This window comes from Schistocerca americana, chromosome 8 (genome assembly GCF_021461395.2).
Source record: "Schistocerca americana isolate TAMUIC-IGC-003095 chromosome 8, iqSchAmer2.1, whole genome shotgun sequence".
NCBI lineage: Eukaryota > Metazoa > Arthropoda > Insecta > Orthoptera > Acrididae > Schistocerca > Schistocerca americana.
Genome location: NC_060126.1, coordinates 366,235,803 through 366,252,669, shown reverse-complemented (window position 1 = coordinate 366,252,669; position 16,867 = coordinate 366,235,803). Strand labels below are relative to the sequence as shown.

The 16,867-nt window shown below is 40.8% G+C and overlaps 1 protein-coding gene across 1 annotated transcript in view; it reads right to left on the bottom strand.

The window, feature by feature from the left end:
- LOC124545282 overlaps nt 1–7,179 on the bottom strand; it is a 41,269-nt gene extending 34,090 nt beyond the window's left edge. Inside the window, exon 1 of the mRNA XM_047124165.1 lies at nt 7,070–7,179. Within this exon, the coding sequence (XP_046980121.1) occupies nt 7,070–7,117 (48 nt within the window). The 5' untranslated portion in view covers nt 7,118–7,179. The remainder of the gene's footprint in view (nt 1–7,069) is intronic.
- Between the last annotated feature and the right edge of the window lie 9,688 nt (nt 7,180–16,867).

Genomic DNA, 16,867 nt, shown 5'->3' with positions numbered 1-16,867 from the left:
AATATACTTACATTATTTTTAATTATACTTTTCTGAGAACCTTTCCTTATTCTAACATTTGCAGTACTCTCCTGTCTGAGTTTCTCATTGTGCTTAGGCCTAGTTCCTATACCAGTGGTCACACGGTGTTCAGAGAGGCAGATTATGTCAACTGGGTTGGGTGACTTTAATTCATCAATGCAATTACCTAGGACTGAGATACAACTTGGTGGAGATAAAATTTCTGGTGATTGGTGAAAATTTATAATTGATAGCTGTGATTGGTGATCCAATGTGCTAGAATTGTGCTGTTTAATTTCTTTCCTAAACTGAAGATTTGTTTCAATCCTGACCTCTCGTAGAACTTGACATCTTTCTGTCTTACCTATCCTAAAAAAGGTGCTGCTCCAACACCTGTAACCACTGGTATTTTACCATTCATGGCAGTGCCTCCCCCCCTTAAATTTCCTGCTATTACCCCAGCCAGTTTCCCCTTCCCTTTCCTGTTGAGATGTAGGCCGTGCCTGGTATAATCCCACCTACTGAGATCATCAACAGGAACCACACCAATATGAGCCCCCGCACCTGACCCAAGCAGCCGTTCCATTTCCAAATTAACTCTCCCAACAGAAGAGTTCAAATGAGGCCGGTCATGGCGTCTCAGGACAGATACAAATTCAACATTGGTGTGTCTCGATCCCGACGCAATCTTTACCAGGTCACACTCTATACTGTACCCAGGATCTCTGTCGATGCTGTTCCCTGGCCCTCCCACAATAACCACGGTGTCTTCCCTGGTAAATCCTTTACAGAGTGAACCTAAATCCTCTGTCACCTGATCCAGACTAGCACTTGGTTTGAAAATATTTGTGACCTGGTATTCTGGTCCTAATTCCTCCTGCAGAAGTTGGCCTACACCTCTGGCATGAGAACTGCCTAACAACAAAACTTTCTTCCTTTTCAATGACTTTCCTACATTCTTTTTCAATTTCCTATTGAAAGTTCGTTGTGTCCTACCTCAGCTTGAGGCTCATCAGTTTCTAACTGAAGCAACAGGTCAAACTTATTTTTGACATTCACCACAAAACTGTCAGACTTAGTTCTAGGCCTGTTCCTTCTGCTACCTGTTGCCACTTCCCACCTCTCTTTGCCCTTCTCCCTCCTTAACCTGTCCAGATCTTCCCTAGCCTGATCTAGCTCAGCCTGAAGGGCAGCAATTTTCCCCTCCTGTTCCACTATCTTCCTATCTCTGCTGCAAATCCTACATAACCACTGATGAGCCTGATCCACTTTCCCAACACCCACGCCACTGCAGTACCCCCAGTGAAAAAAACTACTACGTCCATCACACCAAACCCCGGAACTAACAATGATAGCGGAACAAACACTGGTAGCAGTTAATTCTGTAAAATATCTGGGAGTATGCGTGCGGAACGATTTGAAGTGGAATGATCATATAAAATTAATTGTTGGTAAGGCGGGTACCAGGTTGAGTTTCATTGGGAGAGTCCTTAGAAAATGTAGTACATCAACAAAGGAGGTGGCTTACAAAACACTCGTTCGACCTATAGTTGAGTATTGCTCATCAGTGTGGGATCCGTACCAGATCTGGTTGACGGAGGAGTTAGAGAAGATCCGTTTCGTCACAGGGTTATTTGGTAAGCGTGATAGCGTTACGGAGATGTTTAGCAAACTCAAGTGGCAGACTCTGCAAGAGAGGCGCTCTGCATCGCGGTGTAGCTTGCTCGCCAGGTTTCGAGAGGGTACGTTTCTGGATGAGGTATCGAATATATTGCTTCCCCCTACTTATTCCTTCCGAGACCACGAATGTAAAATTAGAGAGATTCGAGCGCGCACGGAGGCTTTCCGGCAGTCGTTCTTCCCGCGAACCATACGCGACTGGAACAGAAAAGGGAGGTAATGACAGTGACACGTAAAGTGCCCTCCGCCACACACCGTTGGGTGGCTTGCGGAGTATAAATGTAGATGTAGATTTAAGTTGCGAAGTTAACATGATGTAATAGGCAGATCTTGTATTTATACTCACACTTTAGTATTACGACAATATACTGTTTGAGCGATACACATACATTCAAAATCTCTCCGACACACGTCTGTTTTAGTGTAGTTTGTTGTGATAATGTGTTGGAAACTGTGATGTCGTCGGCTAACATCTTACTTCACATTATGCTTTTTACTGACTCACCATCTGCGGCAGTTATCCACAAGAAAATAAAACTCGCAAGAAGTATGCACAATACAGTCACGAAAAGAAATTTGCCGATAATGCACTTTATACCGGAAACACCGCCAGAAAACAAAGAAATGATTAACAATTGAAGGTAGTAGCACATATTTCATGCCTTTATTTCCTCTATCATTCGCGAAACTCGAGCTAGATGGTGATGCATATATTACTGTATTTTGGTGCACTATAGAGATAAATTTAAAAAAAAATAGCATATCTTTCCTACAGTGTACTGAATTGTCAAATCCAGAAACAAGAAAGTATCTCTCCTGCTATCAAAACATTAATATTAAACGTCAATTAAAGATACATAATGGAGATGTACAGGGACTGATGATTCAGCTGCTCACTTGATTTCCCACCGTTGTTAACATCAGAACGTGAAAATGATGTGAAGATTGGTAGGACACTCCTAAGTTCCACAACCAGAGCCTTCTAGTCGGCTATAGGAGCTGTACCCCTTAGCATCCACATCTCCAAAACTCTACTACATGAAGTTAACCGGAATTACAAGTAACAGTTTTAAGACTAGCTACTGCCTGTTTGTAAGACATCCCCAGACGTCAGGAGTTCCTAATAAAAAAAAAAAATAAAATAAAAATAAATAAATAAATAAATAAAAAAAAAAGTGTTTCTCATTACTTAATTCTGTTGGGAAATATTCGAATTGCATTGTGTAGTACTGTACATGATTTAAAAATATATTTTCATACATAAATAGGGGTGAGTCTGTACAGAGCCTCAACTACGAACTGTACTATGATGTAATGCGTCAAACCGTCTTCAGCACAAAAAAATGTGCATGACTTTTTTGTATCACCTCAACTTACTATCGATTTTGCCACGCGGTCTAGCCCGCTGCTTCCCGAATGGGAAGGCGTGCCGGTCCCTGGCACGAATCCGCCTGGTGGATTAGTGTCAAGGTCCAGTGTGCCGGCCAGCCTGTAGATGGTTTTTAAGGCAGTTTTCCATCTGCCTCGGCGAATGCGGGCTGGTTCCCCTTATTCCACCTCAGGTACGCTATGTCAGCGATTGCTGTGCAGACACTGTCTGCACATATGCTCATCTGAAGCTTGTGGTCTCGCGGTCGCGTTCTCGCTTCCCGAGCACAGGGTACCGGGTTCGATTCCCAGTGTGGTCAGAGATTTTCATCTGCCTCCAGATGACTGGGTGGTTGTGTTGTCCTCATCATTTCATCATCATTCATGAAAGTGGAGAGATTGGACTGAGCAAAGTTGGGAATCTGTAAGGGAGCTGATAACCGCGCAGTTGAGTACCCCACAAACCAAACATCATGATCCACGTAAACGTACACCATATTGACCCTACCACGCAAACATTTAGGGTTACACTCGTCTGGTATGAGATGCTCCCGGGAGGGGTGCGGGGTCGACTGGGGGCCGAACCGCACAATAACCCTGCGTTCGGTGCGGAGGGGCGGTGGGATGGGCGGACTGCTGTGGCCTGTTGTGGAGTTGTGAACTACTGAGGGTTACGGCGGGACAAAGCCTCTCCGTCGTTTCTAGGTCTCTGGTTTAAATACACAATACTATCGATTTTTATGTGCTACAGGAATAAAGAGTTTGTCAAGTTGTTTATAAAGTTTTGTTATATTTTTGTGTTAAAATATTGCAGATATGTAACTCTTGATGGTCGAGAAAAGCTGTGTCCTGTCAAGTCAGCGGGTTTACAATGCTCAGCCAACTGTTGAATCGCGGCGTGCGGCAAAAATAACAACTGCGAGGCAGCTGGCCACTAAGAACGTTTGCCGGCGACTGCTAAGAAGAAACGCTTATTTTTAACGAGAGAATTAGTGTGATTCTTTTGTTCACAGAGAATAGTTCTTGGTTTGTCCTTCTAGAATTTCAGTAGATTGCTGAAGTAGTGAGCCTCAAGAGAGATTATGATGTGATGAGATCAGTTCACACGCACGATAAGTTAACTGGTATATAATGGAGATAGAACTAAAATGTGTTCAAAGCAATTCTAAGTCGTTAAGAAAGGTATTTTGGGAAGACTATCGGCTTGTGTATACAATGATTATTTTGCCGATTTTGGTAGACACGCCAGGCATAGAGAAAAGCTCTGATTTATTGAAGTGTGAGATTAATTTCTCGTAGATGTGATTAATAGTGTCTTGTGCTGCTTAATAGCTACACAATGGTAGGAGAACCAGGTTTCAATATTTTTGTGAGACTTTCTGTTGGATGGTGTACCTGAAGAGACGTGTTCACGCGAATTCGTTTAGTTATTTTGTGGTTGAGGATTGAAGCACGCACTAAGGGATAGTAGCCTTGAATTTTGTTATTGTGATAGTATAGGTGTACGCAAGTACTGAGGAATAGTGACATAGCAGTATTTGGTTGGATTTATTGTGTGACTTCACCGTGAGCGTCGTAATATATTAAATTCCGGAAATCTCGTTGGATGTGCTGATTGTGTAGTCTACATTAAAGAGAACGGTCGTCGTACGTAATAGTTTTTTTATGGAGAAACAGTCGGAAATTTATTGAGAATTTGGTGGCTTTTCCCCTTGTCCCTAAACGACATATCAAGAACCATTTATTATAGAACACGCTAATTCTCTCTGAAAGAGATCATCGAGTGTTGTGTTTTGGATTTTAAATATCAGTGGGTCACATAAGTCAACTCCCGGAGTGATTGAGGTTTGCCTGATTATTTGAACTTCATATAGCTGAAAATTGGCTGTGACACTCAGGTTTTTGGTTTTTTAATTTTTTTTAAAGTTATGTTTTCGCTTAGTGGGGTTTTGAATAGAGAACCAGCACCAATAAAATAAGACGCTGACTTGTACCTGTAAATGAATTAATTGAAGGAAATAAAGAAAACGATTTTAAACTGAAAAAATCAGTACCTGACATGTCCTTTATCCATAAATTATTACAAGAAAAAATAATCAAAGGTTTATTTGAAAGCAGACTAATATCTTGAATATATCTTTACGGAATAAAGTAAATCCAAAGGTGAATAAACTAAAAAGACTGGGATACTGGTACAAGCAAAGTTCAAAGAAAAAGAAAAGAAGGAATAGTATTTTTTCAGGTAATAACTTGCAACGGAAAGGAAGATAATTAATAATTATTTAAATAGGGAAAGCAAGTTTATGTTTTATTGCAAAGTGATTAATTATAAATGAAAAGTTATTCCATTTAATTCTGAAAGGTTGAGATTAACGAATTAGTTTAATACGATAAAATTTTAATAGAGTCAAGGATACTGTTGTAGCAAGGCGCTATTTATAGAGGTTATCGTTGATTGATAACGAGAGACGAACGATATAAAATTATAACTTTGCTTTGTGAACGTATTCTCCGATTTGCGTAAAAATTTGTAACGTTCACACTGTCTGAGTGAGATAATGAGGTCCCATATTCCGAGGAGTGTAGGGTAGGGGACAATGTGTAATTACGACTAGCAACCGGAGTGGTACTTCCGTACACCTTAACACTAAAGGATTTTCTTTTTAATTTTTAAAAACTCCAAAATTTTTACATTACACCCTGTTAGATGTTATATGCTGAGTATACTATTATTAAATTACATGTAACGCATGGAGCACATGACCATGCAGCGCCCCCTACCGAGGGCGCTTCGCGGCTAGTTGACTTGTTTAGCCTCAGTATAAGCTCTGCTTCAAGACTGCTTGTGTCGCAGTTATAGTCGTATGTTATTGGACACTTTCTTTGAGTTGTCAAGGCAGTACGCCTGGTTGATTAGGAAGGAGTTGAAGTTTGTGGTATGTAACTCATATGACCCGATCTCATTTTCTGTAACGTTGAGACGTGTTGTGTGTGCTGTTCACTTATGTTTTGTACTTTTTTGTAACAGATGTCTGAAGATGGGTGTAATCCCGAAACGCGTAACATGTTCTAATAGAAGAGTCAACTGAACATCTCATGACTTTATTGCGATTGTACAGCATTGGTTGCCAATTATTAACATAAAAATGATCGCAAGCCTAAGACGCGATTTTATGTCCTGTTTTTTTTTCTTTTTTTTTCTTTTTTTGTTATACACCGCTTAGGGCTTGTTGACCAAACCACTTCTGATCGTTCAGATTCTATATAAAAGACATACTAGTAGTTGCATCGGTAGTTGTAACCATGGATTGCACTCTGCATGGATCGCAGCGTTTCTTTTGAATTATTTAACACGTTGCTGATCACGCAGTTACAGCTGCAAGACAAGGTAAGTTGTCCGTTGCGTACAGGAGCATTGCAGTATAACTGTTAAGAGATATTAGACAATATTTTAAAATTCGCAGTCAGATACTAGAAAATTGTTTTTTCGTGATTTATAGGAAGAATGATTAATTTCAGTTTTTTGTTCTCTATCAGAATACTGAAATGTCCGAGAAAAGGTGGTTCCAGAAAATGTTTGAATACTGACATGTCGGAATAAGTGTTTTCAAAGTACAGGTTGTACGGCTTCATATCATATTTTATGATAACGATAATAAAAGTTTTACTAGATTCCATTTGCAATTTTAGAGAAAAAGTATAGGTAAACGATAATATTGTCAGAGATGGAGCTTTACAATTTTTCTGTACATCTTTCATCAGGCTAATAACAATTATTACAATTTTTGATAGTTTAAAACTAACAGCTTTCACAGTCGCTTATGAAAACGTGTCCTCATTGAGCGGAAAATAACAGAAAAAGAATCTGGTTTCGGTAGCCACTCATAAAGAAAATTTAAAGTTAGTTAGCATTCAAAGATGGTTTCACATTCACGTTCCGAAATTATCGGTCATGTTTCTAGAAAGTTTCCAGAACAAAATGCAAGCGTTAATGGCAAGAACATTAGCGAATTAGTCTCACCGAAAGAAGAGCTACCGCTGCTACGGCAAACAGTCCGAGGTGGCTCATGGCTTCTGCGCTCGTGCTGTTGGTGCAGGACAGTAATAGCTTGTTTGCTGCACAGAGCGCTTTATATTGGCATGCGGTCTTCCTGGAGCGAGGAATCCGTGCAGAACATGGTTCGTCCTGCACGCCGCCACTTCCTGGGCCCCGATCCACGTGGCGCAGATAGCATGCATTGTTTTTCAGGTTCTCGCGTGTGCTACATATCCGCCTAGGGATAAACTTCAGCGTTGGCAGCGTACAGGTCAACGACTCACAATAACTGAAACTATAGTGGGATACATATTGAAACGTTCCAGCTAGTGATCTCTGTACTTCCCGTTCCTGGATGGAGACCCCTGCTATCCGAGCATGGAACATACGCTTCCTAACGGATTTTTTGTCACTTACCATGCAGTAATTAGGCAACAAGCTTTGATCGTTTTGTAAATGACTAAGGATTATTTGTTACTTTTCCGGTTACGAACCTTATCTTATTGACTGGTATAGGCATCGGGAAAGGGGTTGGGGGTAGAGCAGGGTAGAGATGGCGATATCGCTGAAACAAACGGTTCGGTTATACCGGTTTCTTTCCTCCCTAGTTTAACCTGACAGTTAAAACCGCTCACAATAACCGGTTTCTGAAATAATCGATTTTCGGTGTTTTATTATTATTCTTTTCAGTAGCAGATGTAGACATCGAATAGTGATTGAAAAATTCTGTTACTCAGTTAGGCATTTGCATTTTAAGTTTCAAGATACCTAGAATCAAAATATCAAATAAAATAGGCAAATAAAAAAAAACTTTGTCCATATGCTGTTCTTTGCTTTCCTCGAAAAGTTATGAGGGGTTGAATACTATGAAAAATCAACAGTTTTCTCCAACTGATCGTACTTTTTTGAAAAACTCTGCTCAAAAATCATGTTTCTATCGAGAATTATACTAATATTTGGGCATAACGAATAGTTAGTGTTAAAGTATGAAAATTTGGGATGGAGAACTCTATTTTTCGTGTTGTCTGTGTGTAAGGGCTACAAACAGATAAAGGCATACTGTGCAAACATAGACAGCAGATCAGTTGCTTTCTATTTTTATTATAAACAACGAATCAAAGTTTTTAGTTTGTTACTGTTGCTTTAATTTCCTCTTTTAGTATTTCATACAAATGACAGACAAATAAGGTTTTGGGTAAAATTGGTAGCGTTCTTTTTCTTTGATTATTTCTAATGATAAACCTGTTTTGTAGCCAAATATATTTATTTACTTTTTAACCGGAATTTGAATACAATCGACTTTTTGATGACAAAACTAAAAATGCTCCTTCAAATAATTGAAATGAGCAATTTAGATAGTAAGCAAAATAAAACATTTACCAGTTGGCGAGAGTTAAAATTTCAGTTTAATTAATCCAATATTTAGTATCCAATATGTGCATAAATACTCGTTATATATTGTGCTGATCTATAAGCCTATTCCTGTCATCGGAAACAATATCATTCAAGGAAGCTACCTATCATCCAAAAGTCAGGACTTTCATACCGACAATAAATATTTCTGCATTACAAGTGACAAGCCTGCCATATACCTTCTACTCTGCTCCCCCCCCCCCCCCCCCCCCCCCACCACCACCACCACCACCATGGATCGCTTCTTCTGGGTAGTAAAGGAAAGTATGTCTCAGCAATGCTCTAGCGATTCTTATATTATCTATTTGGTGCTCGTTTCCGTCGGCGTTCTTATTAACGTAGCTCTGATTGCTTTTTCCATTTTCTATAATCACGCAATATTTCAAACCAATGGAAATTTTATGAATAAATATTACATATTTTTAAAAACGTTTTATTGAAAAACCGAAAGTTTTAGCATCACTCCTGTAAAAACTGACACAGCGGCTGTCTACACGGTTATTAGTAAAAAGAGCATCACTCCTATAAAAACTGGTACAGCGGCTGCCTACAAAGTTATTAGTAAAACAAAAAATGATCTGTTACAAGGAGACCAAACAAATACCGAAAAATACAGCTTATTCAGAACTAAAATACCGGTATCAATTTTAACCAGTTGGTTTTTCCCATCTGTAGGGGAAGGAGGACTGGAAGTAAGACGGGGCAGCTTCTCCCTTCTCGGAACTTGGATGTAGACATTTTCTTCCTTTCAGAATTCTGACACATTTTTAGAAATGGTTATCAGTACGTCTTCAAAACCGCAGATATAGCATACTGTGAGTTTGACAGTAGCTACATAACTAGGGTTCAATTGCTTATCGTGCTGTTCATGGGGAATTTTGGCCCTTTCCTTGGCGCGGAGTCGATTTTGGTACTGTCCAGCAATCAAGACGTATTCCAAACGTTACAGAACATTGCCAAAATAAAAACCTCAAAATATTCTCTCTCGCTTGGTGGTACAGCGCCCATCAAGCTGCAGCAAAAGCCCTATTGGACATCCAACACGAAATCAACCCCCAATCACCAGAGCAGCCTCTCGTCCAGCACTACCGGTATATAAACGTGCTTTGTGTTATAACTGGCGATATCCAACCCTAAATCCCACGAAGACGGCATCGGTTAAGACCTGGGCTGTTAAGAATTAACAATACAAGCCAGTCTGAAGGTGGTTTTAGGACGTTTCCCCATATTCAGTTAGTCGAATGTTAGGTCTGGAATGTACTTTGGACAAACAACCTGTAATGCTTCTTGTCCACAATTCGAAGAAGTGAAACACCTGCACATCCTCAGACAGTCACCTGTTTATAATGCGGCTTTGTTATTTTTCTTAATTGGTTACGTTATCCTGTCTTTCTTTCACTATTTTACTTTAATACTTACCTAGACTAAACTTTAATCAAATTTCACTAACAAGACAGAGGCAAGATAACATTATCTGTAGCCACGAACTTCAAAATATAAATTAAATAATGGTATGCTATACTAAATGGTACTGTTACATGGCTGATTTTTATTGAATGCTCATCTTTGTAGCAGCTATTTCCCGTATAAGTCGTCTAACAATTATATGAATCCTTTCTTTCAGTATTCCAGTGGCCTCCGTGATATGGTCTTTAGCCTGATGGTTGCTAATAGCGCTCAAGAAGTGAACTTCGTGTTCGTTATCTCCTTGACAAAGAATAAAAGTGAACGGAGTATATAGCCAGAGGTATTAAATCGCATATTATGGTTCGTCAAATATTTGATCGGAAATGTTAAACGGTACGCATGCGGCAGCATGCACTATCTAATACACTATGTGATCAAAAGTATCTGGACGTCCCCAAAAACATACGTTTTTCATATTAGGTGCATCATGCTGCCACCTATTGCCAGGTACTCCATATCAATGATCTCAGTAGTCATTAGATATTGTGAGAGAGCAGAACGGGGCGCTTCGCGGAACTCACGGACTTCGAACGTAGTCAAGTGACTGGGTGTCACTTGTGTCATTCGTCTGTACGCGAGATTTTCAGACTCCTAAACATCCCTAGGTCCACTGTTTCCGATATGATAGTGATGTGGAAACGTGAAGGGACACGTACAGCTCAAATGCGAACAGGGCGACCTCGTCTGTTGAGTGACGGAGACCGCCGACACTTGAAGAGGATAGTAGTGTGTAATAGGAAGACATCTATCCAGATCATTACACAGTAATTCCAAACTGCATCAGGATCCACTGCAAGTACTATGACAGTTAGGCGTGAGGTGAGATAACATGGATTTCATGGTCGAGCGGCTGCTCATAAGCCACCCGTCACGCCGGTAAATGCCAAACGGCGGTGGTGTAATGGTGTGGTCGTATTTTTTGTGGAGGGGGCTTGCACCCCTTGTTGTTTTGCGTGGAACTATCACAGCACAGGTCTAAATTGATGTTTTAAGCACCTCCTTGCTTCCCGCTGTTGAAGAGCAATTCGGGGATGGTGATCGAATGTTTCAACACGATCGAGAACCTGTTCACAATACACGGCCTGCAGCGGAGTGGTTACACGACAATAACATCCCTGTAATGGACTAGCCTGCACAGAGTCCTGAGCTGAATCCTGAAAACACCTTTGGGCTGTTTTAGAACGCCGACTTCGTGCCAGGCCTCACCGACCGACATCGATACCTCTCCTCAGTGAAGCACTCCGTGAAGATTGGGCTGCCATTCCCAACGAAACTTTCCAGCAACTGATTGAATGTATGCCTGCGAGAATGGGTGCTGTCACCAAGGCTAAGGGTGGGCCAACACCATATTGAATTCCAGCATTATCGATGGAGGGCGCCACGAACTTGTAAGTCATTTTCAACCGGGTGTCCGCATGCTTTTGATCACATAGCGTATGCTCCAAAACGCCGAGCATATTATCGGATTCTCCTGGGACCCATGCCTTGGCTTCTATTCTAAATTAGCATTTACATACATACTCCGGTGCGTGGCGGTGGGTAACTTGTACCACTGCTAGTCAATACCTTGTCTGTTCCATTCGCAATTAGAGCGGGGGAAAAATGATTGTCTTTGTTCCTGCATAAGAGCGCTAATCTTTCTAATCTTAAGTGAAATGTACGTTGGTGGCACTAGAATCGTTCTGCAGTCAGCCTCAAGAGCCAGTTCTCTAAGTTTTCTCAATAACGCTCCTCGAAAAGAACGTCGCCCCCCTAGTGATTCCCATTTGAGTTCCCGAATCATCTTTATAATACTTATGTGTTGTTAGAATCTACCGGTAACATATCTAACAACCCACCTCTGAATTGTTTCGATGTCTACCTTTAATTCGACTTGATTCGAATCCCAAAGACACGAACAGTACTCAACACTGGGTCACACTAGCATCCTATTTGCGATCCCCTTTACAGATGGATCACACTTTCCTAAAATTCTCCCCATAAACTGAAGTCGACAATTCGCCTTCCCTTCTTCAGTCCTTACATGCTCATTCCATTCCAAATTGCTGTGCAACGTTATGCCTTGATATTGAATCGACATGACTGTGTCAAGCAGCACACAAATGTTCAGATGTGTGTGAATTCCTATGGGACCAAACTGCTTAGGTCATCGCTCCCTACACTTACACATTACTTAAACTAACTTATCCTAGGAACAACGCACACTCCCATGTCCGAGGGAGGACTCGAACCTTGGGCGGGAGGGGCCGCACAGTCCGTTTGTCTAAGTGATCTTGTATCATTCTACAGTCACTCAACGACGACACCTTCGCGTACGTCACAGCATCATAAACAGACAGCGGTAGACTGCTGCTTGCCTTGTCCTCCAGATAATTTATGCATGTAGAAAATAATAGCGAGTCTATCACACATCGCCGAGGCCCTCCTATTGGTGATAGAAAGGTAGAGTCAAGCCTTTTGGATAGTCCTTGGCCAAGGGACCATTTGCACCAAAACCGAACCGCGGTTTCCAAGACAGTTACGCACAGCAAACGGCTGAAATTATACTATACATTCGTAAGATCACGATCTCGAACGCCTCTGAAAATTTAATTCAGATGGGGTAAATACGCACGTGAAATCCGATATGAGATGAGATCTAAATAATAAATAATTGCCCAGAATCTCTCAAATTTTACCGCTATATTTTCGAGGTATTTATCTACAAGTGTCAATTTCCCGTTTTCAAAAACCTTTACTCGTTATCGTGTACCAAAACCTAGCCACAGGCTCCAAGACGACTATGCACAGCAAGTGGGTTTAATTTTTATCTTATGTTCCTAAGATCCCAACTCTAACTACCTCGAAACTGTCGCAACACGGAGAAATATGCTGTAATGTGTCTCCGTTATCATCTGAAGCGTTGTTTCTGGCACCCAATGTTGTAGTACTGAAACACACGCAAAATCTTTGTACATGGAAAATCCGGCCTGAGTTACGAAATTAGTTTCGCGTTATGCTAATGGCACATAAGTAAACTATCAAAAGTTTACGAGTCCATAAAGTTATTTTCATGAGTCTCGTGTCCCGCTGTGGCAAGGAGAAAAGAAAGGGAAAAAAATGCTCCTATCGGAGCACAAAAAAGGCGAATATGTTCATGTTTAAAAGACTGTCTGAAGAGAGGGATACTAGCTGCCTCATTCTACCTTCCTCGGCAACTTTAAATTTTTTTTAAAAAGGTTTTTGCGTACGATCATATTCGCTCTTTTTTTATGCTGAAGAAGATAATGGCAATGGGAAACAGACGGGAAAGTCACAAATACTGGAAAATAGTAGACAGTGATTATGGTATAGAAAGAGCGCAGGAGACAATGGCAGTGTGAAAGAAAGACAGGGACACAGTGGCGGTGGAACATAGTTTACGGTGACAGAACAGTGCTAGGAAAAGAGTGAAGGAGACAGTGCCATGGAAGAGCACTAAATACACGGAGAAAGTGAAAGTGGGTGATTGACAATAGTAATGAGAGACAGTCTATGATAATGACAACGAGGAAGAGAGAGATAGTGACAGGGAGAAGAGACAGCACAAGTGGGAAGGAATGAATGAGACAGTAGTAGTAAGAGAGAGCAAAAGGGAGACAATGACAGTGAGAGGAGCCACTAACAGGACAGAACAAAGGCGACTGTGGCTGTGAGACAGGAGATAGTGACAGTTAGAGAGACCCAAAGATATAATGAGGATGAGTTGGGGTGAATAAGTGAGTGAGAATGGGCAAGTGACGTGGATGGCTATGAGCAATGAGGATGAGTTGAGGTGAATAAGTGAGTGAGAATGGGCAAGTGACGTGGATGGCTATGAGCGGCTTCACAGCGATGGACTAGAGGGTGTGAGCAGGTTACACTAATGTAGCTTGAGTCTGAAGTGAGTTGCAGGTTAAAAAAAAGCGCGGTTAAGTTCGCATGCCAAAATTTTTTAGAAATTTTTTTAAGGTGCTGAGGAAGGTAGGATGAGACAGATGGCACCCCACTTTTCAGTCAGTCTTTTAAACTGGAGCATACTCGCCTTTTTTGTGCTCCAATATGAGCATTTTCCGCTGGTTTTAATATAAATGTTATTATTACCAAAATAATTCCTTCCAACGCTGTTGACGGAAAAGCACAGCTATATTACAAAACCTGAAGAAAAGAAAACTGTAGCTTCCAGAACACCTTTGGATAAACTTTAATGATACCAGTTGACACAAAAAATTAGAAGGCGTGAAAGTAAGGCAATAAATTTACTAATTTGATCAAATGATGAGTTTTGTAAGAAGACAGTGGCATCAACGTTTCTTTCCTGTCCATCCAGTTCTAGAATTATTGATCAATGCCATTTTTTCTGTTACTTTTGTTGATATGCAACCTCAGTCGTTCGGATTTTTTTCTGTTTCAAATTTTTTGTTTGCAGTGTCGAGCTGACGGCTTGATTTCCACACGCTTTGAACAAGTTGGATTTAATCAAACAGAGATGTAATTTAGAATCATCAACTCAAAAAAATTAACGATAATAGTAGTGATAATATAACGATGAACTACTTACATACCTTAACAAAATACGCATGCATTTTATGTGTCAATTTGCTTATCTTCAAAAAATTATTTAGTGGACACTAAGAGCTCCTTTGAGACTGATTAATTTTTATGTATTCCAGAGCTTGGACGCAACACCTCTTCTTTCTCGCTGGATCAGTTCTACATCTACATATACATCTATACTCTGCAAATCACACTTAAGTGCCTAACGGAGGGTTCATCGAACAACCTTCACAATAATTCTCTATTATTCCAATCACGAACAGTGCGCGGAGAAAACAAAAACACCTACGTCTTTCCGTGTGAGCTCTGATTTCCCTTATTTTATTATAATGACTGCTACTTCCTATGCAAGGCGGCGTCAACAAAATATTTTCGCATACGGAGGAGGAAGATATCGACTGAAATTTCGTGAGAAGATTCTGCCTCAACGAAGAACGCCTTTGTTTTAATTATGTCCCCCCCCCCCAAATCCTGTATCTTCTGAGTGACACTCTCTCCCCTAATTCGCAATAATACAAAACGTGCTGCTCTACTTTGGACTTCCTCGATGTACTCCGCTAATCCTGTCTGGTAAGGAACCCAGATCGCGCAGCAGTACTCCAAAAGAGGACGGACAAGCGTAGTATAGGCAATGTCTTTAGTAGATATGTTACATTTTCTAAGTGTTCTGCAATAAAACGCAGTCTTTGGTTTGTCTTCCCCACAAAATTTTCTGTGTCTTCCTTCCAACATGAGTTGTTTGTAATAGTAATTCCTAGGTATTTAGTTGAATCTACGGCCTTTAGATTTGATTGATTTATCGTGTAACCGAAGTATAACAGATTCCTTTTAGAACTCGCGTGGATGACCTCACGCTTTTCATTATTTAGGATCAATTGAGAATTTTCGCAGCATACAGATATCTTTTCTAAATCGTTTTGCAATTTGGCTTCATCTTTGATGACTATACTAGACGATAAACGGCAGTATCATCTGCAAACAACCAAAAACAGTTGCTCAGATTGTCTCCTAAGTAGTTTACATATTAGGTCTACAATTTTGTTTCCACCGTTTTGCAATAGACAGCAGTAGCGGCAAGTGGGATTCGGGTGGCTGGTCATAGATGTAATACAATAAGCTTAGGCATCTGTAAAGACAATGCCATAAAAATATTAGTCGATTTGTGACTGCGTCATAAGGTTATTCTCGATTAAGTACGTCAACTTACGTACCCACTTCTCGCCATTTGCAGGAAGTTTTAATTTTTTGCTTTAACATGAAGAAATCTGCGGCTGTGGCTCTTAAAATGATGGGTAAGACCAAAGGTGAGGGAACTAATAGTGGGAGAACGCGCAGAGAATGTTTTCAACGCATTAAGAACGGTGATTTTTATATCGAAGACGGGCTTGGCGGTGAAAGACAGAACGTATTCGTAGCTACTGAAATAGACGAAGACAGTCACAAGACATCTTCATGGAAAGCAATTGATGCGTTCGAGCCCAGCACTGAAACACTACACCCCGAAGGTGGCTACACGGGTAGCAGGGGTTGTGTGGCGTGAACTGGGCGTTTTTTTTTAGGTTAGATGGCCCCGGGAAAGTACAGAAAGGGCAACAGCCTCAAAGGGTGCGGGTCAAAGTCAGGACATTCGGGGACCAAGCAGCAATCGGTATTGTAATTGAAAACTGTCGTAGCTGCGTTGGTACAGTACCGGAACTTCAAGCGCTGATAGAAAGCACCGAAGCTGAAATCGTTATAGGCATGGAAAGCTGGCTGAAGACAGAGATAGATTCTGCCGAAATTTTTACAAAGGCACAGACGGTGTTTAGAAAGGATAGGTTGCATGCAACTGGTGGTGGCGTGTTTGTGACTGTTAGTAGTAGTTTATCCTGCAGTGAAATAGAAATGGATAGTTCCTGTGAATTATTATGGGTGAAGGTTACACTCAACAACCGAGCTAGGTTAATAATTGGCTCCTTTTACCTACCTCCCGACTCAGCAGCATTAGTGGCCGAACAACTGAGTGAAAACCTGGAATACATTTCACATAAATTTCCTTATCATGTTATAGTCTTAAGTGGAGATTTCAATTTACCAGATGTAGCCTGGGACACTCAGATGTTTAGGATGGGTGGTAGGGACAGAGCATCGAGTGGCATTATACTGAGTGCACTATGTGAAAATTACCTCGAGCAATTAAACAGAGAACCGACTCGTGGAGATAACATCTTGGACCTACTGATAACAAACAGACCCGAACTTTTCGACTCTGTAAGCGCAGAACAGGGAATCAGTGATCATAAGGCCGTTGCAGCATCCCTGAATATGGAAGTAAATAGGAATATAAAAAACCGGGAGGAAGGTTTATCT